This window comes from Tachypleus tridentatus, chromosome 3 (genome assembly GCF_004210375.1).
Source record: "Tachypleus tridentatus isolate NWPU-2018 chromosome 3, ASM421037v1, whole genome shotgun sequence".
NCBI classification, from domain to species: domain Eukaryota; kingdom Metazoa; phylum Arthropoda; class Merostomata; order Xiphosura; family Limulidae; genus Tachypleus; species Tachypleus tridentatus.
Window position 1 is genome coordinate 60,580,792 of NC_134827.1, and position 23,201 is coordinate 60,603,992.

Consider the following 23,201-nt stretch of genomic DNA (forward strand, 5'->3'; position numbering starts at 1 on the left):
AGGGGAGTTAGAAATATGAACTTCAATATTGGAATATTAAAGATAATTGTAGAAATATGAACTTCAATATTGGAATATTAAAGGTAATTGTAGAAATATGAAATTGAATATTGGAATATTAGAGATAATTGTAGAAATATGAAATTCAACATTGGAATATTAAAGATAATTGTAGAAATATGAAATTCAATATTGGAATATTAGAGATAATTGTAGAAATATGAACTTCAATATTGGAATATTAAAGATAATTGTAGAAATATGAAATTCAACATTGGAATATTAGAGATAATTGTAGAAATATGAACTTCAATATTGGAATATTAAAGATAATTGTAGAAATATGAAATTCAACATTGGAATATTAAAGATAATTGTAGAAATATGAACTTCAATATTGGAATACAAAGGATAATGTTTGTTCCAGTTTTTAAAATCTTTAGAGCTGCAGAAGTTCTCCAAAATAGTTATTTGTTGTTTAGAGTTTTCCACTTGTGTTGTGATGGTTTGATGTATATCATCAATATGAATACATTTAAACCTTTATTTACGAACTTCAATTTAATTTGAAACTCATTTCTAAGGGTAATTTCAATAATTCGTATGGCTTCTATTACATTACTTTTTCTTAATATATAATTATATATATATATTATATATTATAATTATTTCGTCACTCATTCGGCATTATATCAATTTTCAGCGTTTGTTTTGTAATCTTTTGTAAAGTCGGAGTGTAAAAACGTGTTTTGTAATTTCTGATGCAACTCAATCACTCTACAAATATCAGAAGAAATGCAAAGATGTTTTGACCTGTTCAGTGCCGTAGACGAGATAACTCGTCCAAGCCGATCGGTAACACAGTGCCACAGACGAGTTAATTCGTTCTCAATAATATCTAACTTCAACGCTAGATGTCAGCACCACACATGCATTTAACCTACTTACAAATTGTTTCACTTTCGATCCAAAATGGTGTCACGAAAAAGGTTACAAAATGAAGAAGCATTAGAGTTGTATTGTAGCAGATGAAATACTTGGCAGTCAACAGGTTAAACCGATGACGGCCAAGATGTAAATATCCATCTCAAATAGCAAATTTTAAATATTATAAAAACTTGGAAGGAAAAAAATTATTTTATTCTTTTTCATTTGACCTTTAGCCTTTATTTTCGAATTAAGAAAATATACGGTCGTTAAATTAAGCAAGAGTGTGGGATTTAACGCTAAAAATCTAGCTTCAATACCCGTGATGGTTAGAGCAAAAATAGCCAATTATGTTGCTTTGTGTTGAACAACAAACAAAGAAGCACACGTACATACAGTTAAGTATTGTTATTTTAGTTTATTCCGATAACTTCATTAGCACACTATTATATGTTTCATAGGAATATATTTTTCTGTCTTTATGTGATTAGACACCCTATTATATTTGACAGATTTACTTAGACGTGGATTGTTGTATACACGATTAGTTGTATCTTCATATAATTACTTCTCAGTCTAATAACCACAAAGTAAGTCAATATTGTTGTTTATATTCACGTTCTCATATTAAAACTGCGGTGTTTAAGTGAATAGGTAAAGCTGTCAGAGACATTTTTAAAACTGAGCTCATTTCATATGGTTTGTACCAATGAGAAAGTGATTGTGTGTTTGTTTTGAATTTTGCGCAAAGCTACTCGAGGGCTATCTGCGCTAGCCGTTCATAATTTAGCAGTGTAAGACTAGAGGGAAGGCAGATAGTCATCACCACCCACCGCTAACTCTTGGGCTACTCTTTTACCAACACATAGTGGGATTGACCGTCACATTATAATGCTCCCACGAATGAAAAGGCGAGCATGTTTGGTGCGACTGGGATTCGAATCCGTGACCCTCGGATTACGAGTCGAACGCCTTAACACGCTTGGCCATGCCGGGCCCATGTGAAGGTAACTTTAGCTTATTGTTCTATATCTGATTAAAGTAGGACCTTGAACTGAGAATTGCACACGTAGGCGTTAAACGTTTGTTTTAAGCTAACGGTTTATTGTTTGTCTAATATAATTGCTGGGAATTCTTTAATAGACACAAATTGTTTGAAATTTTAAAAAATACTTCTCTATAATATTACAGTGTTTGAAGCGAACGCAATATGGATGACGAAACTGAACTTGGGAGTTTGAAAGGATACTTTGTTTGTAGGAAATGTTATATTAGCAGTTATACATAACTATTTTCTAGCTTGAAACAAAGATAAACCTGGTAATCAGTACAACCATCCCAATATACCACACTTACCCTTCTAACTACAGCTTAATAATTCGTTGCTTTAGCACTTGAACAACCTCGTAAACCCAATAATATATTGCGTTTTTTATTTGTAATCCAATTTTTTCTTTGCGAATGACAAATTTTCTAATGTAACCACGCAGTAAATTCTAGTTGATAAAATATAGATATTTATTTATTACGTAACTACACAAACCTGAATACTTTCTAATAATTTGTTAGTCGCAGGTTTTGTCATAATGATACTGTCATAGCACGAGCAAACTAACCAATGATGTAACAGGAAAGGCAGAACTGGGAAAAGTAAAGACAAGTCAACAAAGTCTGTTGCTTTTAACCCTTAAACTGCGGGAATGTTGTAGGTGGCAGCACAAGTTAATGATGGTCGCCATTTAAAGGTTAAATAAGCTAGCTAACTAGGTTTGGCTGCTGTTTTTGTGGGTCAACACAAATAAATCTCTACGTTTAGAAGAAACACTGAGGGGCGAGACTCATTCGTCCCTACAAAGTTTCTGTTATGTACAATAAACTTGGTAGAAATGTACTTGAGTAACGCGATCTAATTGAATGTTAAACTCATCAGTTATAGCACACTTGTAATAAATTAATTATTTCTCTTGAGGTACTGAGTGTGTAACGTATTTATTAATGAAGATCTTATTTTCTTATATGATTCTACTTCAGTTCATCCGAATATCTTATGACGTTGCTGACATGCACGTGAGATTGAAAATTTGCTGAGCGATGTCGTGTGAACGCCTGTTTTTTATTTGTGTGTATTCACACAGTAGAAGAATGTAGAATGTGAATTAGAAAACAAGAAATTGGAAAAGGGTGTTTACACATAATTAAAATAGAAGAAGTTATTTTAAAGGAATATATATGTATATTCAGTAGATCAATACAGGGCAGGAAAAATCAAAAATAATTTCCTGAATAGCTTACGTTTGAACAAGGTACGACAATTCAGTTGGATATAAATTAATCTAAGTCCTCTCTTCTCAGGATATGATATACCTTAAGTATTTTGAAAGCACCATACTGGTTCATTGGTAAGTCTGACGGCTTATAATATAATATAATATAATATAATATAATATAATATAATATAATATAATATAATATAATATAATATAATATAATATAATATAATATAATATAATATAATATAATATAATATAATATAATATAATATAATATAATATAATATAATATAATATAATATAATATAATATAATATAATATAATATAATATAATATAATATAATATAATATAATATAATATAATATAATATAATGTAAGGTAATGTAATATAACTGTAACTTCGATATCTGTGATGGACACATCACGTGTAGCCCATTATGTCGTATTGGGCTTAAAGTTCGTTTGGCGAACTTTAAGAATTCAAATCTTAAGTAATCTTAAAAAGCGATTGTACTAACACTAATGTTGAAATTGTCTGAATAAATAAGCTGGACTTATCAGCCAAGTTTATAGAAAAATATAAGATATTTTAATATAGTCGATTGTTTGGGTGGAAACCAGGCATTTCAGACATTAATGAGTTTCATAAGTTTATGGGTTATAAGTTTTGATAGGTCGATTTTAGGTGATTCAGAGACTACCTATGTTTTCAATGATGAACTGGTTAATTCAACCAGAACCATATGGTTTTAACCGGCGTACTTCACACTTCTCCCGATCACATAATGAACAGCGGAAAGTGTGAGAACACCCGTCGCTAGATGTTTATTTGTTTCGAACTTCGCGCAAAGCTACACGAGGGCTATCTGCGCTATCTGTCCCTAATTTAGAAGAAAGGCAGTTAGTCATCACCACCCACCGCTAACTCTTGGGTTACTCTTACTAACGAATAGTAGGGTTGACCGTAACATTATAACGCTCACACGGCTGAAAGGGCAAACATGTTTGGTGAAACGGGGACTCGAAACTGAGACCATCAGATTAGGATTCTAGTGCCTTAACCACCCGGCTGTGCCTGACCATCACACCGTTAATAGCCGGGTTTATATACTCGAGGTGGACAGAGTACAGACAATCATTTGTATAACTTTGTGCTTAAGTCCTAACAAATAAACGACAACATAATACAAACAGCTGCCATTTGGTTACATCGTATTTAAGAAAGCGTTTGCTTTGTACAGATATAAGATCGGCTATCTGCGCAAGACATTGATAGACGAGAAGGAATATAGCTTTTCCACAGTACCCACTGCCAAATCTCGAGCTACTCCAATTGAATACTGTTAGTAAGCTGGTACAAAAGTGCACAGGGCTATTATCTATACTTTTTTACAATCACGGGACAAGAACAGTGGACCTTTGGATCAACAGATAAGCAAAGATAGAACTGCGATTTGGAGGGTGTAATTCAAAATCTATTTATGATAAAGTATGAATCAGTTTTTATCACCGCAATAGATTGTTTTACTCCTAAAATGAAAATGTTTTGGTTCGTTTTATCTTTTATGAGCACAAACTGAGAACGAGGCTATTAACATGGTGGTTTGAAATAAATATATTTTGGACATTTAACTATATATGACAGATATTAACAAACAATTTCTGTTTTCTAAAACAAACAAATCTTAATACTATTACTTTATAATACCGTTATAGTGACTGAGGATAAATAGATAGATAAATTAATATTTTGTCAATTATGTTAATAAATTTTGTTAGTGAAACATTGAAAGCACATAAAGTTTGCTCTCATACAGCTTAAAGTCTCGAATTTAAACATAGTTAATAGTTATTGTGGTTTAATAAATATTTATTTTAGAGTTATAAACTTTAATTTAATATATCACAAAATCCTGTCTGAAATAATTTCGAATAAGGGCTGTGTTGTTGTTGTTTTTTTTTTAATATCTGGATTATACTTTTAAAGCATGTTTGTTTACAAACACATTCCACACATTAAACGTTTGCGGCCCAGCATGGCCAGGTGGGTTAAGGCGTGCGACTCGTAATCTGAGGGTTGCGGGTTCGCGTCCCTGTCGCACCAAACATGCTCGCCTTTTCATCCGTGGGAGCATTATGAGGTGCGGTCAGTCTCACAATTCGTTGGTAAAAGAGTAGCCCAAGAGTTTGCGGTGGGTGGTGATGACTAGCTGCCTTCCCTCTAGTCTTACACTGCTAAATTAGGGACGCCTAGCGCAGATAGCCCTCGAGTAGCTTTGTGCGAAATTCAAAAACAAACAAACTTAACGTTCGCTATTGAGATTTCAGAATTCTAAAAGAGACTCTCGTCTTTAATCACACTAAAGTCTAATTAATTAATTTAACAGTTGACTATTATCAGATCACAGCTAAAACAATAATAATTTTGTAATGTTGTGTTAATTACTTAGCTACCTACGTGCTTAAACTATAAATGAGTCGAGGTACGATAGATTGATATACAAACGAAACGCCATCACATACTTTTATAACCAGAAATACGCATTTTGACTTCATGACTCTCAACCGGTGAAAGCTAGAAGTACAATTTTGATTAGCTTAACCCACAACCCTCAAAACTAGAATACTAGTATGTCTATTCATGAATAGGAAAACAACATTTTTCTTTGTTTGATAACTTGTTTTTGTTTAAAATATACTTCCACTTTCACGTGGGATTTCACTTCGTGTTTACACTTTACTTATTAATATGCAAATGCAAATATGGTAGAACCAACGACTATTCTGATGAAAATTAATAAATGTGCTATACTGGTGTGACTTGTTTGAATTACTGTGTGGATTTTATATTTAAATATCATTCCAGTTTATACTTATAATGATTTTATTATACACCTTTATCAGTTATTCGATTTTTGCATGACACTTTCAGCCTGAATTATATATGTATTTCTAGCTTTCATAGAATCATGAATTTTCTGAAAATCAATAAATAGGATTGGAACAAAACGTAAAAGATATCTTTGTTTTTGATCTAACACGATAACAATACACACCTACAATTTTCAACGTTATTTCAGAATATCTGGTTCTCGCCTTCTTGAAGTCTACACGACAGGTATAACTTCCCTCGTCATTTTCAGTTACAGCTGTTAATTGTAGGGTAGCTGGTTCCGATACTGTACTAAAGTAAGTCCTTGTAGCATAATTATCACTTGACGAGTGCTTGCCATGTCCTACAACTCCTCGTCTCGCGTCGAGGCTGTAAATTGGTGTCGATGACTCGTCTTTATACCATAATACTAAAGATACTTCATCGTCTGACGTTGGAGGTGAAATATTGCAAGGTAAAGCAACCTCGTGGCCAACGATGCCATTAACGTTCACTGTGGTACCTGAAAAATGGACAACATCTTGCAAAGGAAATCTAAATCTTATAATATAAAAAAAAATATTTTGAAAGACTTACCGGTAACTTGTATTGTAAAACAAAATATCGTAAAAACCTAAAACCTTAAATAATTTTTAACAAATATAGTTGCATTTACTACAGTTTTATATCTAGGACAAGTACAACAGAGCTAAGATTAAAAACCTTGTGGATATATTTCTACAACATGTAGTGTTAGTGAGAATCATTCTTGTTTTTAGCGTAAGGTTAAACGATGGAACATCTGTATCATGCTCACCACTTATCGCTGATTGGCTCATGGTGGAAACTCAATGCTCTTAAAACAGTTGTTTCTCATGCGTATTTTTAGACGTGTGCAGTTAAACCAATAATATCTCTGTATCTCAAAATATGTCTCAAAACGGCTGGTATGGGTATTACCACTTTTATTGATAAGGAGAAACCAACGTTGCGACCTTCCTAGGTCATCTTCAGGTTCTGATATTTATATATTAGCCAATCAAATACACGGGTATAAAAGTATTGTTGCAGTGAAATACAAGAGTGTATAATACATAAAACGTATGAATATTGATAACATTTCACGAGGATTCTATTATACAATATATACAATAAACATTGTTAAAACTTACAATACTGTCAAAAAAGGTAAAAAGATGATTTATTTTTCAAATTAACATCATAAACCATGAGATGACTCGAAGTTGTCGATCTACGACAATTTGTTTTTGGTGAGGTTTGTTTTTATAGACTCTACTGCAAGTTATTATGTAAGTACATTTAGTACCACCCTTTAGACAATGTGGTTTTTATCCATCCTCATTCGCTTAAAAATAGATAACTATGCAAATCTCTTACTTTCATTAACTGAATTAAACTATAGAATTGTGTATTTTAAGGAAACCCTCTAAAGAGACAGACGGAAAGTAAAATAGCAAGTGATTTTCTGAGATCCCCAATACGTATTATTTGCCCCACAAAATACCTTAGAATAATATACTTTTCTTAATCCTGAACAATCTTAAATTCTTCATAATTTAAAACAAACTGTTTTACTTTCGCACAGCACAACAATGCTATAATCTATATCGAATAACTTAAAACGTCTGTGGTATTAAACAGTCTTAGACAAGAACGGTAGGGCTCCGGCATGGCCAGGTGGGTTAAGGTGTTCGACTCGTAATCTGAGGGTCGCGGGTTCGAATCCCGGTCGCACCAAACATGCTCGCTCTTTCAGCCGCGGGGGCGTTATGATGTGACGGTCAATCCAACTATTCGTTGGTAAAAGAGTAGCCCAAGAGTTGGCGGTGGGTGGTGATGACTAGCTGCCTTCCATCTAGTCTTACACTGCTAAATTAGGGACGGCTAGCGCAGATAGCCCTCGAGTAGCTTCGCGCGAAATTCAACAAACAAACAAACAAGAACGGTAGACATTGAAAAAAATATATTTTCTGTTTAATTTTTATTAACGATGTAACATAAAAACTATAAAATCAATTAATAATTCATCTTAGAGATATAATCATGCCATGGTACACGTTCAAGACATGACGTTATTTTACAAAAATGCAAATAAAGTGGTTCGACCGCCAATGCATTGGATCTGTAATGGGTGTGTCATTAGTAGTGGCATAATAAAAGTCACTGTTGTCATGCTAGGAATTTGAGTTTCGTATATACTCGATAAATCAGTAACTGTATATGCCATGACTAATATATCAATTGAAACATAAAATGCCAGATGACTGCTCTTATGATTACTTTGTCTTGCGCTTGTCAGTTATGAAAACAAAGGTAATATATATATATATGTACAATCGCGTACATAAGCCAGTTACAATATAATAAAACTAAAATTCAAAATTATCCCTGTTATGTCTCCTATGTTCCCCCTGGTAAAATAGCAGTAAGTCTTCGAATTTACAACGCTAAAACTGGGTTTTGATTTCTCTCGATGAATTCTGGAGACAGTCCAATGATGCTACGCAATAACAAAGCACACACACACACATCCTTAAGTCACAGCTCACCTGGTTTCTGTTTGAGTGGTGACGATCTTTCATTTGGTTTAACACCACTAATTATTAAACAAAATAGTGGAGACTGACAGTTATACAGACATTTATGGCGTCTTGTTTCTACCATCACTATTGTGTTTATAATATCAAATACAAAAGTTAAAGTTGGGAGATTCACTTTGAAGATTGTTGTGTAAGTTGGTTTAATTCTACGTTAAAAGTACTTCTACGAGTTAAGGGTCATCACTGTTTTCTCACAACTGGCCGCAGACAGCGAAAGTCAGTTTGAGTTCAGGTAATGTGGGTTCACGCATTCAACTATTAACTCTAACTTCCCTTCAATTGCACGATTTTTACATGGTGTTTGGGTTTTGCCTTATAGACGTCTCTAAGTGCCATTACCACACGCAGTATCCATTATGACTTAAGAATGATGTTAAACAATGAAACCAGAGGCGTAATTTTGTATTTAAACTTTATTATACTGGTTTTATTTAAATTAAGCTCATTATTGTTTTATAATGCTGATATTAATTAACTATGGACAATTAAATTAATACATCGCACAGCATTAGCTATATCGATTTATTTATATTCTTATATTACCATCGTGTAATGATTCATTATGTATTCTTATCTAACTATATAATTCAAAGTCACTAGCATTATAGTGTAAAATGAAAATAAGATAACAATATGTTATATACAGTTGCCTTCAGAAATATTTTAGGGTTAAATTTCGATACGTAAACCATGTGAATTACAGTAAAGAAAAATATACAATAAACATAAACGTATTTACTTAAAAATGACTTCCCTCAGTAACTGTGTAGAATTGTCAATGATAAAGCATCCAACTCAATGATGCTAGCTTTCTTAATGGGCAGTCCTTTTGATTAAGGCTCAGTTTTGAAATTCAATGTATTATACAAAACAGTTGGCAGTACGTCGATAAATGTGGAAGCTGTTACACTATTATCTGGTAAGTACCTGAAATGTTTTGATCGTGTACCATTAAATAAAATAAAATAGCAGTGGAACACACATGGTATGTACGACGTAACTTATTATATTTCAATACGCATGGTATGTAAGGCGTAACTTATTATATTTCAATACACATGGTATGTACGACGTAACTTATTATATTTCAATACACATGGTATGTACGACGTAACTTATTATATTTCAATACACATGGTATGTACGACATAACTTATTATATTTCAATACACATGGTATGCACGACGTAACTTATTATATTTCAATACACATGCTATGCACGACGTAACTTATTATATTTCAATACACATGGTATGTACGACATAACTTATTATATTTCAATACACATGGTATGTACGACGTAACTTATTATATTTCAATACACATGGTATGTACGACGTAACTTATTATATTTCAATACACATGGTATGTACGACGTAACTTATTATATTTCAATACACATGGTATGCACAACGTAACTTATTATATTTCAATACACATGGTATGTACGACGTAACTTATTATATTTCAATACACATGGTATGTACGACGTAACTTATTATATTTCAATACACATGGTATGTACGACGTAACTTATTATATTTCAATACAAATTGCATGTACGACGTAACTTATTATATTTCAATACAAATGGTATGTACGACGTAACTTATTATATTTAAATACACATGGTATGTACGACGTAACTTATTATATTTAAATACACATGGTATGTACGACGTAACTTATTATATTTCAATACACATGGTATGTACGACGTAACTTATTATATTTCAATACACATGGTATGTACGACGTAACTTATTATATTTCAATACACATGGTATGTACGACGTAACTTATTATATTTCAATACACATGGTATGTACGACGTAACTTATTATATTTCAATACACATGGTATGTACGACGTAACTTATTATATTTCAATACACATGGTATGTACGACGTAACTTATTATATTTCTACAAAGTTCCATGATAAATTCATGAAGTACCTTTTCTTTACAGAGTGTCAGGGTAAACAAAGTACGTGTGCATCTTAAACATAAGATACACATAACTATAAGTTACCCTGTTAGAAATCAATAGCCTTAACAATTTAATATACTGTTAGAAAGTGTACATCCATAAAGGTAAAGCCTTTCTACAGAGCACTTTACGGTAACGTTAGGAAGTATACTGTTAAAATGTACGTGGCGAAACAATGTGTAACAACGTTTATCTGAGTATATACAACATTTAACAATGTGTAACAACATTTACCTATGTAGACAAAACACTTAACAATGTGTAACAACGTTTATCTGAGTATATACAACATTTAACAATGTGTGATAACGTTTACCTATGTAGACAAAACATTTAACAACGTGTGACAACGTATACCGGAGTAGATAAAACATTTATCAATGTGTAACAACGTTTACTTAAGTAGATAAAACAGTTAGCAATGTGTAACAATGTTTACCGGAGTAGATAAAACATTTAACAATAAGTATCAATATTTACCTGTGTAGACAAAACATTTAACAATGTGTAACAACGTTTATCTGAGTATATACAACATTTAACAATGTGTAACAACATTTACCTGTGTAGACAAAACATTTAACAACGTGTAACAACGTTTACCTGTGTAGACAAAACATTTAACAATGTGTAACAACGTTTACCTGTGTAGACAAAACATTTAACAACGTTTACCTGTGTAGACAAAACATTTAACAATGTGTAACAACATTTACCTGTGTAGACAAAACATTTAACAACGTGTAACAACGTTTACCGGAGTAGATAAAACATTTAACAATGTGTAACAACATTTGCGGCAATAGATAAAACATTTAACAATGTGTAACAACATTTGCGGCAGTAGATAAAACATCTTACAGTGTGTAACAACGTTTACTTAAGTAGATAAAACAGTTAGCAATGTGTAGCGACGTTTACCTGTGTAGATAAAACATTTAACAATGAGTATCAACAATTACCTGTGTGGACAAAACACTTAACAATGTGTAACAACGTTTATCTGAGTATATTCAACATTTAACAATGTGTAACAATGTTTACCTACGTAGCTAAAACAATTAACAATGTGTAACAATATAGGAAATTTAATTTTAGCATGTTATACTTCAACACAGTGATGGTAACAGACGATAGTTTTGTTTCCTTTGTTACAGGTTTCTCTCGATCTGTTAAAGTACAAAAACATGTTTTGTGATTGGTAATCTTTGTTTTTAACTATCTTTAAACCTGAATGACGTTTAAAATGGTTTATTGGATAACGTAAACTTTCTTTTAAATCGTAAAAATATGTTTTTGGTACATAGCTAGAATTTCTCATGTGTTTTTTTCATATAAAGCACGATACATTCACTATGGCCAAAATCTTAAGGCTAATGAATATAAAGATAAAGCATGCATTTTGCGTTGTTAGACTCAACCACTTATTTGAGTAGAGCTTCGAAAGGTGAAAATAAGAAAAGGGAAAATAAAAATAATAAACTTTTTTAACATTTAATAGGGAAAATTTGAACACTATGAAATTAACTTAAATACTAGCTGGTCAAAAGTTTAAGACAATACTGAAACGAAGCGTTAATCGGTAAACATGTAACAAAATTTAGTCATTTGTGTTCAAGTATTAGCGTTGTCAACATTTCCCACTGACATCTCCTGTATTGCATTGGGTAAAAACATGACAAAGGTTAAAAAGTTGACAGTGTTTGAACGTGGCAGAGTTGTCAAGCTGCAAAACCAAGGTCTCTCTCAACGTGCCATCCCTGGTGAGTTTGGGCGTAGTTAAACTGCTGTTGCAAATTTCTTAAAAGACCCTGAGGGATACGGAACGAGAATTTCAAGTGGTAGGCTCAAAAAAATTTCGCCGGCGTTGAGCAGGAGGATTCAACAGGTTGTCCAGCAAGACACCAGCCGATCGTTGAATCAGATTAAGGCCCTTACGAACGCAGAATGCAGCTTAAAAACAATAAGACGGCATCCACGAGAGAAAAGCTTTAGAAACCGTAAACGTCTTCAAAAGCCAAGCCTCCTCCCACACCACGAAATAGCTCGGTTAAACTTTGCTGAGACGCACCAAACATGGGACGTAGAAAAGTGGACGAAGGTTTTGTTCTTCGATGAGAACAATTTAATCTCGATGATCCAGCTGGCTTCCAACGTTACTGGCACGATAAGGACATCCCAACAGAGATATTTTCTACACTACACAGTGGAGTAGATTCCATCATAATCTGGGGTGCTTTCTCCTTCCATGGAACAATGGAGCTTCAGGTTATGCAGGGGCGTCAAACAGCAGCTGGCTACATTGGCATGTTGGAGAGAGCATCCTTATTGATTGAAGATCCTCGCTTGTGTGAAAAGGACTAGATCTTTCAGCAGGACAACACTGCAGTCCACAATGCCCGCAGGACAATGGCCTTTTTCATGGCGAATAACGTGATTCTTTTGGACCATCCAGCATGTTCGCCCGAACTGAACCCCATTAAAAATGTTTAGGGGTGGTGGCAAGGGAAATCTATAGAAATGGACGTCAATTTCAAACAGTGCATGATCTTCGTAAAGCCATCCTGACCACTTGGAACAACATTCCAGCCAGCGTTCTGCAAACGCTTATATCAACCATGCCAAAGCAAATGTTTAAAGTTATTTGCAATAACGGACGTGCAACTTACTACTAAGATATCTTGTTGGGCATTTCCTACCCTGTTTAGAACTTCTTTTTGGTATGTTCTTAAACTTTTGACCAGCTAGTATTTAAGCTAATTTTATACTGTTCACATTGTCCCTACTAAATGCTAAAAAATATATATTTTTATTTTCCATTTTCTCATCTTCTGCTCAAATAAGTGGTTACGTTTAACAACACAAAATGTATATTTTTTCTTTATGTTTATTGGCCTTAAAAGTTTGGTCAGCAGTGTATGAACTATTCATGTTAAGATTGTCTGAACACAATTTTACATTGTTGTTGAATCGAAAACAACTAATAAGGAGTATGCATGATACATTAACATACAAGTAAGTATAAAGAAGACACAAACCTTATACCACATGGTTTTATTCACTATTGTCTTGGTATAATTTATATTTACAGACAAAAAGTTTTCTTGGCAATTGTTTGTGTAGCATCACCGTTTATTAGTACACAGATATCATGATCATTTTCTCTGTAGCATCACAATATACCAGTACATAGCTATATTGATCATTGTATTTGTAGCATCACCGTTTACTAGTACATAGCTATCTTGATAATTGTCTCTTTAGCTTCACCGTTTACTAGTACATAGCTATCTTTATCACTGTCTCTATAGCATCACAGTTTACTAGTACATAACTATTTTCATCATTGTCTCTGTAGCATCAACATCTCCTAGTACATAGCTATCTTGATCATTGTCTTTGTAGCATCATTGTTTACTAGCACATAGCTATATTGATCATTTGTTTCTGCAGCACCACTCTATACTAGTACATAACTATCTTGATCATTGTTTGTGTAGCATCACCATCTACTAGTACATAGCTGTCTTGATAATTGTCTCTATAGCTCAAAATATACTAGTACATACCTATATTAATCATTGTCTCTGTAGCATCAGAATATTTCAATATATAGTTATCTTGTTCATTGTTTCTGTAGCATCACTCTATACTAGAACATAGCTATATTGATCATTGTCTATGTAGCATGACTGTTTACTAGTACATAGTTTACTTGATGATTTTCTCTGTAGCATCACCGTCTTCTGGTATATAGATAGCTATTTTGATCATTGTCTCTATAGCATCACTATGTACTATTCCATAGCTATTTTGATCATTGTCTCTATAGCATCACTATGTACTATTCCATAGCTATTTTGATCATTGTCTCTATAGCATCACTATTTACTATTCCATAACTATCTTGACCATTGTCTCTATAGCATCACTATTTACTATTCCATAACTATCTTGACCATTGTCTCCATAGCATCACTATGTACTATTCCATAACTATCTTGACCATTGTCTCTATAGCATCACTATGTGCTATTCCATAGCCATCTTAATCATTGTCTCTATAGCATCACTATGTACTATTACATAGCTATCTTTATCATTGTCTCTATAGCATCACTATGTACTATTACATAGTTATCTTTATCATTGGCTCTGTAGTATCACCATCTACTAGTAATAGCTATCTTGATCATTATCTCTGTAGCATCACCGTCTACTAGTATATAGCTATCTTGATCATTGTGTCTTTAGCATGACCGTCTACTAGTATATAGCTATCTTGATCATTGTGTCTTTAGCATGACCGTCTACTAGTATATAGCTATCTTGATCATTGTGTCTTTAGCATGACCGTCTACCAGTATATAGCTATCTTGATCATTGTGTCTTTAACATGACCGTCTACTAGTACATAGCTATCTTGATCATTGTCTCTGTAGCATCACCGTCTACTAGTATATAGCTATCTTGATCATTGTGTCTTTAGCATAACCGTCTACTAGTATATAGCTATCTTGACCATTGTGTCTTCAGCATGACCGTCTACCAGTATATAGCTATCTTGATCATTGTGTCTTTAACATGACCGTCTACTAGTATGTAGCTATCTAGATCATTGTGTCTTTAGCATGACCGTCTACTAGTATATAGCTATCTTGATCATTGTGTCTTTAGCATGACCGTCTCTGTAGCCTCACATTGTAACGTTTCCATAGTTGAAAGAGGAACATGTTAGATGGTGGGGATTCCTAGCCCTCAAGTCATGCTGGAGTCAAAGAGCTTAAATTATTTGCTTTCATAATAATTTGAAAAACTCCATCTATATCAAAGTAAGACAAAATATACGTGAATGCCTACGTTTATCAGCAACTGAATTGTTGAAGAGTGACATGTCAGCTCTGATTATCTCTGCATACTTAATACTCTAACTGTTGTCTCTCCGATATCCTTTAAAAACATTGACTGACATATACATGACATATAGTTGTTTCTTTGTGTATCTACTGACAAAGGAAAGCAAGGTACTGTAAGGGACTTTCACAATGCACGTCCAGTTGTTTCAAATCATAGCTACCTATACCTTAATTTTATAGATATGTTGTACAAACCATGAAAGAATTATAGTTGCAAAGTCTTTAAAATCAAGCTAATATTGTACCATAAACATTTATTTCCATGTAAATAACTTTACCGTATTTTATTATGTATTTCAGAACCCGTTTCAATTTTCTAAAACTTAAATAACTTGACGTCAATCAACATACAAGCATACTGAAATGCAACCAATTATAAATCAAAGTGTCTCACCACAATAAATGCAATATACTCAAATCAAACGTAAATTAATTTAGAAAGAATCACAAAGGGTGAGGATTGGTCCTGTGAAAAACCGTGAAATACTTAATAAATTTCCTCCAGTTTAAACTGACGGTGAATAGTACGTGGGTGATATACTCCATGATTATATTCCCTTTCTCCTACTTCATCAGGGTTTAGATCCATTTGGACTGTGGAAGGTCAATTGTTAGATTACTCTTTTACCAACGAATAGTGGGATTGACCGTACCGTTATTACGCCCCAACGGCTGAAAGGGCGAATATGTTTGGTTGAACGGGGGGATTCGAATAGCATACTTTACTAGTTTTAACGAATCTATGCCACTGAGAACGTCACTACTGTTCAAAGAAATTCACCCTTTCGTGCGAAATCTCAGCTTCTTTTGTGACATTTGCTGTTAAGATTCGTGTGCCACAATACGCTTTGTTCCTTAGAGATAAGATTCGTGTGCCACAATGCGCTTTGTACCTTAAAAACAGTAATAATAACTGTAGCGAAAGGAAATCACATTAAAATAGTGATTTCTTTTCCACTGATTTTGAGAAGATTTAACTGTAACTTTCAAGACAACTCAGACGAATATAATAATGTAGAGAACATTTTATATGATTAGAATATCTTATGGACTATATTGTACTTAAGTTCTTACGTCCTTAAAATGCTTGATTAAATCTCATAACACGTAATTTCCGATTTATCATCAAATCAGTTCTCATGAAAGATGCGATTCCAATAACATTTTAGTAGAAACAAAGAAATGAAAAATTCGTGAAAGCTAGTAACCTACCCATGAGGTAGAGACATGTAATGTTTTTATGTGATTTATTAACTTAGTCAATATATTGTTATTCCATTAAAGTAACATGGTTCAGCGAAACGCATAGGGATGTGAAGGGCATACTAAATGGACTTATTGACTTGTTTTATCAGTTTTATATTAGATAAAACAATCAGGGCCTTATATATATATATATATAAACTGTTATATACACATAAAATAAAAGTATTCGTAATTCTCTAAAATTAATCAAAATGTTAATTTTATAATTTATCAAAGTGTCATGTTTTGTTCTTTTACAATTCTTATAAGTCTAAATTAATTGAAGTATTTATTAACTTTTTTACTGAAATGAAGTTCAGATACCAAAGAGGAGCCCTTCAGTGGCACAGCTGTATGTCTGCGGATTTATAACGCCGGAAAGAAACCGGGTTTCGACACTAGGAGTTTGTAGAGCACAGATAGTCTTTTGAGTAACTTTATGCTTAATAACAAACAATAATAACCATGGAGAAAGCTGGAAAAATAAAGCTCATCAGAGAAAAACTAAATTTGTTGGTTAGGGTTTCAGTTCGTTGAAATTTATGCGTGGTAAGTCTACAGGTTTATAACGTTTAAATTCTGGTTTCGATACCTGCGGTAGGAGGTACAAAGATAGTCCAAAGAGTAGCTTTGTGCTTAGCACCACCAAAAACAAATCTTTAGCTTTCATGTTTGTTGCAACGGAGATTCTAACCTAAGACCCTCAGATTATGAGTCGAGCGCCTTAATCACCTCATGTCAGTTAACCGATACAATGTATTTAAAAAGCAATTTGTCGTATCATAACGTACGATTTCATATATAATTTCTTCTACAGTAATTGTTCACTTGACAGGAGAATTTTTGAAATTTTTGAATGTTTTGAAATTAAGCACAAAGTCAGACAGTGGGCTAACTGTGCTTTGCCCACCACGTGTACTGAAAGCCGGTTTCTAGCGGTATGAAACAGCAGACATTCCGTTGCGCCACTGGAGAACATACTATTTAGATACGTAATGTAAAAATCTTAAAATTATTGGGTTGAAAGTTGAAAGTTACCAAAGCAGTTAAAATCATTAATGATATAAAATAAACACTTGAGTAGAAATGTATTTTTATGTTGCAATAGTGTCGTATTGTATTTGTCCCTTTATTAAATAGCGGTAACTCTATAGAGTTACAATGCTAATATCAAGGGTTTAATTACTCGTAGGGAATACACCACTTGATATGCTCTAAAACAAAGAAATAAATCTAATGTATTTATAAATGTGACTTGATACTGAACAATAAAGACATTGAACAGACAGCTTCTTGTGTTCCACAAAATATAGTTCATTCCCTTTCGGTTCATTTTTAGAATGATTGCCTCAAATTGGTTTGAATTTCGCACAAAGCTACTCGAGGCTTACCTGCGCTAGCCGTCGCTAATTTAGCAGTGTAAGACTAGAGGGAAGGCAGCTAGTCATCACCACTCACCGCCAACTCTTGGGCTAATCTTTTACCAACGAATAGTGGGATTGATCGTCACATTATAACGTCCGCACGGTTCAAAGGGCGAGCATGTTTGGCACGACGGGGATGCTAACCCGCGACCCTCAGATTACGAGTCGCACGCCTTAACCCACCTGGCCATGCCGGGCCCTTGCCTTAAATAATACGCATGTATTATATATCCGTGATTATAATACTAGCATTATCGAATAAGGTTTAGAGATTGATTCTACCAGAGCTATAGTTACTTTAATGCTCTGCATACGTATATCAAAATACAATCTCTTTTTCTTTATGGGGAAAAATGAATTAGACCAAAAATGATTGAAAATATTTTGCATCGGCTATTAAGCCCTTATGAAAAATCATTGAAGCTTTGTTACATTAGTCAAGGAGGCTTAATGTAGGATTTGTTAGATTAACTTGTGGTTTGAGTTACGTTATAAATTATACATTTGCTTCCAAACTACTTTTACTCAACTACTGTGCTACGCCTAAAGATTGTTGTACCGTTATTATAGTTGCACTGTTATAAAGATGTCGTACACTGAGAAGCCGTTTTTAACCTTCGTTTCTTTTATCAGCAAATAATAGACAAAAACAAAACAAGTACTTTACAGAAATTCATTAAAAAAGTTTCTAGAAGACCTTATGGAAGATTGCAGAAAGTAACCTTTCTTTCGACGACAAACGAGGCTTAAGTGCTTTAATGTTTGCTTACAAGTGAAACAGTTCACTAGAACCTTGCAATGTAAAGACAATATATTCCATCTGGACGACTCTTGGTTTTTATTTGGAACATTCCAGCACCACTACGTAACTCCTGACACCAAATGAGCTGGAGAAAGACGTGAGTTACAGTGTTACACGTTCAACACTGATGTTATTGACATCCATCAGATCCCAGGTGCCTTATGTTAAATAACATCTGATATATTTGGCAATGATATCATTCAGATCCCAGGCGCCGGATGTTAAATAACATCTGATATATTTGGCAATTGTGGAAATCAGTTTATGCAGACAATATAGAAATTGGGTGATGATTAATGTAAAAAAAAAACAGTCAGTACCTTCGCCACAAATAACATTCTGCAGACGGATGGTTGAATATTCAAACTTCCCTCAAACATAGCATGAATGGAGTTTCGAGCCATAAAGTAAGCAATTTTCTGGATTTCTGAAAGCAGCAAACCACAAACAGACAATTCCTCGATCTGAAACTGACTGCCATGATCTATTTCACAAACATCACAGTGCATACTCGTCCCAGATTCATGGAAAAACGCAAAGGGACTGCATGGAAATACCAACATCTGGTTTATTGTGTTACACCATGTAGGAGTAAGGCTTAACAAGAGAGTTAGCTGATAAGATCGTATAAATCGTATACAAATCGACCTTTTCTGTACACAAAGAAGGTATAAACTGACATTCTGAAGACATAAGACTGCTGGAAATAAAGCACCATGCAGTGTTGATAGTAAAAGCAAAATATGAGGCAATGGAGCATTATTGGGAAAGTACACTGCCAGAAAGCCATTGCTGACACCAACAAGTGCAGTTTCTTTTACACCATGCAAGATAGCGATAGGAGTTGGTGCATGTCAGAGAAACCAATGGTTTTACGCCAAATCAGCAACGTAATTTAACTATCTTCTGTGAATAATGGGTTAATGTTCGTTGGCTGTAATATTAGTATCAAAGATTCAATATTGCTTGTTTCGGTTATTAGGAGTTTAGGTAAGCCCAATGAATATCAGTACAAAATTTCCAACATGCCTCTGAAGATGATTGGTTTGGTTTGTTTTGAATTTAGCGCAAAGCTACACAAGAGTTATCTGCGCTAGTCGTCTCTAATTTAGCAGTGTAAAACTAGAAAGAAGGCAGCTAGTAATCACCACCCACCGCGAACTCTTGGGCTACTCTTTTACCAACGAATAGTGGGATTGACCGTCACATTATAACGCCTCCATGGCCGAAAGAGCGAGCATGTTTTTCGTGCGACGGGGACTCAAACCCGTGACTCTCGGATTACGAGTGGTGATGACTAGCTGTCTTTACACTTATTTTAAATTGCAAAATTAGACACGGCTAGCGCAGATAGCCCCTGTGTAGCTTTGCGCGAAATTCAAAAACAAATAAACAATTATATAGCCGTGAGCTTTGGCTTTGAAATTGGAACAACTAATTTCAAAGAACATTAGGTTTTGTTTTGTTTTTACATTTTTAAGGAAATAAATACCATTTTTACACTTGGTAAGATTTTCCTTTAATTCATCTCTGCATTGGATTTTACCCAAATGTACAACTATATATGCATAATTCTATGGGGTAAAAGTTCTTTTAAGAAGCTACAGTTTTAAATGCTGAATAACTGAAAACGTTTATTTCTTATATCTGTGTGTGTGTTTTTCTTATAGCAAAGCCACAAAGGGCTATCTGCTCAGCCCACCGATGGGAATCGAACCCCTGATTTTAACGTTGTAAATCCAGAGACATACCGCTGTATTTCTTATATTGGCCTTACATGTATAAAGTTTAGATATTGTAAACACCCAAAGTTAACATTTGCAAACTGAAATATCCCATCTCAATTAACCTGTATGATTTGAATATGAACAATATATAAGAATAAACGAACCACAACCAAACCCCAATGGTATGCTTTTATTTTCTCAAAATCATTACTTCGAATTCTTCGTATTACATTGAATGCAATTTCTTGTAAATGTATGTATGTATTCCTACTTAAGTAAAACTTTTCGGATAAAAGCTGATAATTCTGTCAGATTTTGTTCCTTTTGAAATTCGTGTAAAGCTACTCGAGGGCTATCTGCGCTAGCCGTCCCTAATTTAGCAGTGTAAGACTATATGTAAGGCAGCAAGTCATCACCACCCATCGCCAACTCTTGAGCTACTTTTTTACCAACGAATAGTGGGATTGATCGCACTTTATAACGCCTGCACGGCTGATAGGGCAATCATGTTTGGTGCGACAGGAATTCGAACCCGTGACCCTTGGATTAGGAGTCGAACGCCTAAACACGCTTGGCCATGCCGGGCCAATTCTGTTAGAATACGAATGTGTTCTTTAATCATTTTTATCTATCCTTTATCTCAACACAAAGATATTTTTTAAACATCCAGTTTTGACTTTCGAGTTACAAGTTTACGGTTTTATCTATACAACACCTAAGCTTTTTAATAAGGTAATTTTACAATTCTGTTTGTTATACATCTGCTATAGCTCTCTTGTACAGGTTTGTTTTTCTTACTTTTGTTAGTGGCGGCATGGCCAGATGGATTAAGGTTTGCGACTTGTAATCTGAGGGTGACGGGTTCGCATCACCGTCGCGCCAAACATGCTCGCCCTTTTAGCCGTGGGGGCGTTATAAAGTGACGCTCAATCCCACTAATCGTTGGTAAAAGAGTAGCCCAAGAGTTAGCGGTGGGTGGTGATGACTAGCTGCCTTCCCTCTAGTCTTACATCTCTAAATTAGGGACGGCTAGCACAGATAGCCGTCGAGTAGCTTTGCGCGAATTTAAAAAAACAACAAAAAACACTTTTGCTACGAGAGTGTTAACTTTCCTTCGTGAGCTTTATTTCCCTGTTGTGCAAGACATCAGAAATTCCTTATTCCTTATTTGTGTATTCTGTGTAATACCAGCAGTAGTTTTACTTTTACTTCTGAACTACGTCAATTATTTCCAAAATTATTATGTCGAATTAAAGTTTTTTATTCACCATTTTTGCAGTTATAAAAGTTTTCCTCATCTAATAAACAACAAAATTGTATGAACATTTTTACAAACTTAATCATCTTAGTTTTTTTATATTACTTTTCTAAACCAGCGTAACAACCAGCTAGTAATATTTTGCGATAAAAAGTTACTGCATTATATCAAATTGAAATAAGTAAAGAGGTAAAATACAGAAAATTGACATATTACAAAGTTGGAGTTTCTCATGGAACAAAAGTAAAAGTAAACAGTACGTCTTTTACGCTTCACTGTAATTCTGAGAACATATATATTGACTCATTTTCACTCCTGGCAATAATACGATTAACAACAATGAGTAATCTCGAACGAGAAAAAAGTTGTTGTTTTTTTTCTCCTTACTAACGTGTTTATTCACTAGAGCCAGGTTCGATCGCTGACCAACCTATGACACAATTTTTGTTTGTGAGCGATGCAAGTAAATATTGTAAAGTCCCCTAATGACCTCATCAGATGTTGATTGCATACGCTGCTTTTCGAAAGGTAAAAACTTGCCCACACAACTGATCAACTACTTGTGTCTTTAAATTCAAAGCCAAAAGTTTACCAAGAAAAAAGGAAACGTACCTTACTTCAGGCCATAATTTATCTGGCAAAAACATCATAAAAACACAAAAGTTGCCACACAAAAACGTCGGGTAATCAAGCCAGCCAGTTCCAGGTAATGGATATTAACGCACACATATTTAATGGGTCGTTTTTATAGTAAGATGTTTAAAGCACCACTAGGTTTGGAATATTGTTTGTTATTATTTTTATCCTGGGTGAGCTTTACCAGCTTGAAGTAGCTTTACAGTTAATGGCTTTTCTTACAGCATAAGATGTGCGGAAAAAGAAACCAGAACCTAGTACACTAACATTAGCACGAAACCCAAGGTAACGTAGTAACGATTGGAAAGATTTTTTATTGACTCAAACATTAAATACCCTCGAGTAAGTCGCATCTATATACACACACAGATGGATGCGCACACTGATACACACATGTATAAATACACATCTTTTTCTTCCTCTGTATGGAGCAGCTTCGTTTATGTAAGAATTCCCCATATCTAGGCAATAAATATGCCAAAGACATACCATTAAGATTTGTACTTTTTTT

General features: G+C 34.0%; 1 protein-coding gene across 4 annotated transcripts in view; it reads right to left on the reverse strand.

Annotated features, from left to right (window-relative positions):
• The window catches only part of LOC143246952 (protein turtle-like), a 96,848-nt gene that overhangs the window by 52,323 nt on the left and 21,324 nt on the right, over positions 1-23,201 (reverse strand). For all 4 annotated transcript variants that reach the window (XM_076494220.1, XM_076494221.1, XM_076494222.1 and 1 more), the window contains exon 2: positions 6,256-6,594. In XM_076494220.1, coding sequence (XP_076350335.1) covers positions 6,256-6,594 — 339 coding nt within the window. The remainder of the gene's footprint in view (positions 1-6,255; positions 6,595-23,201) is intronic.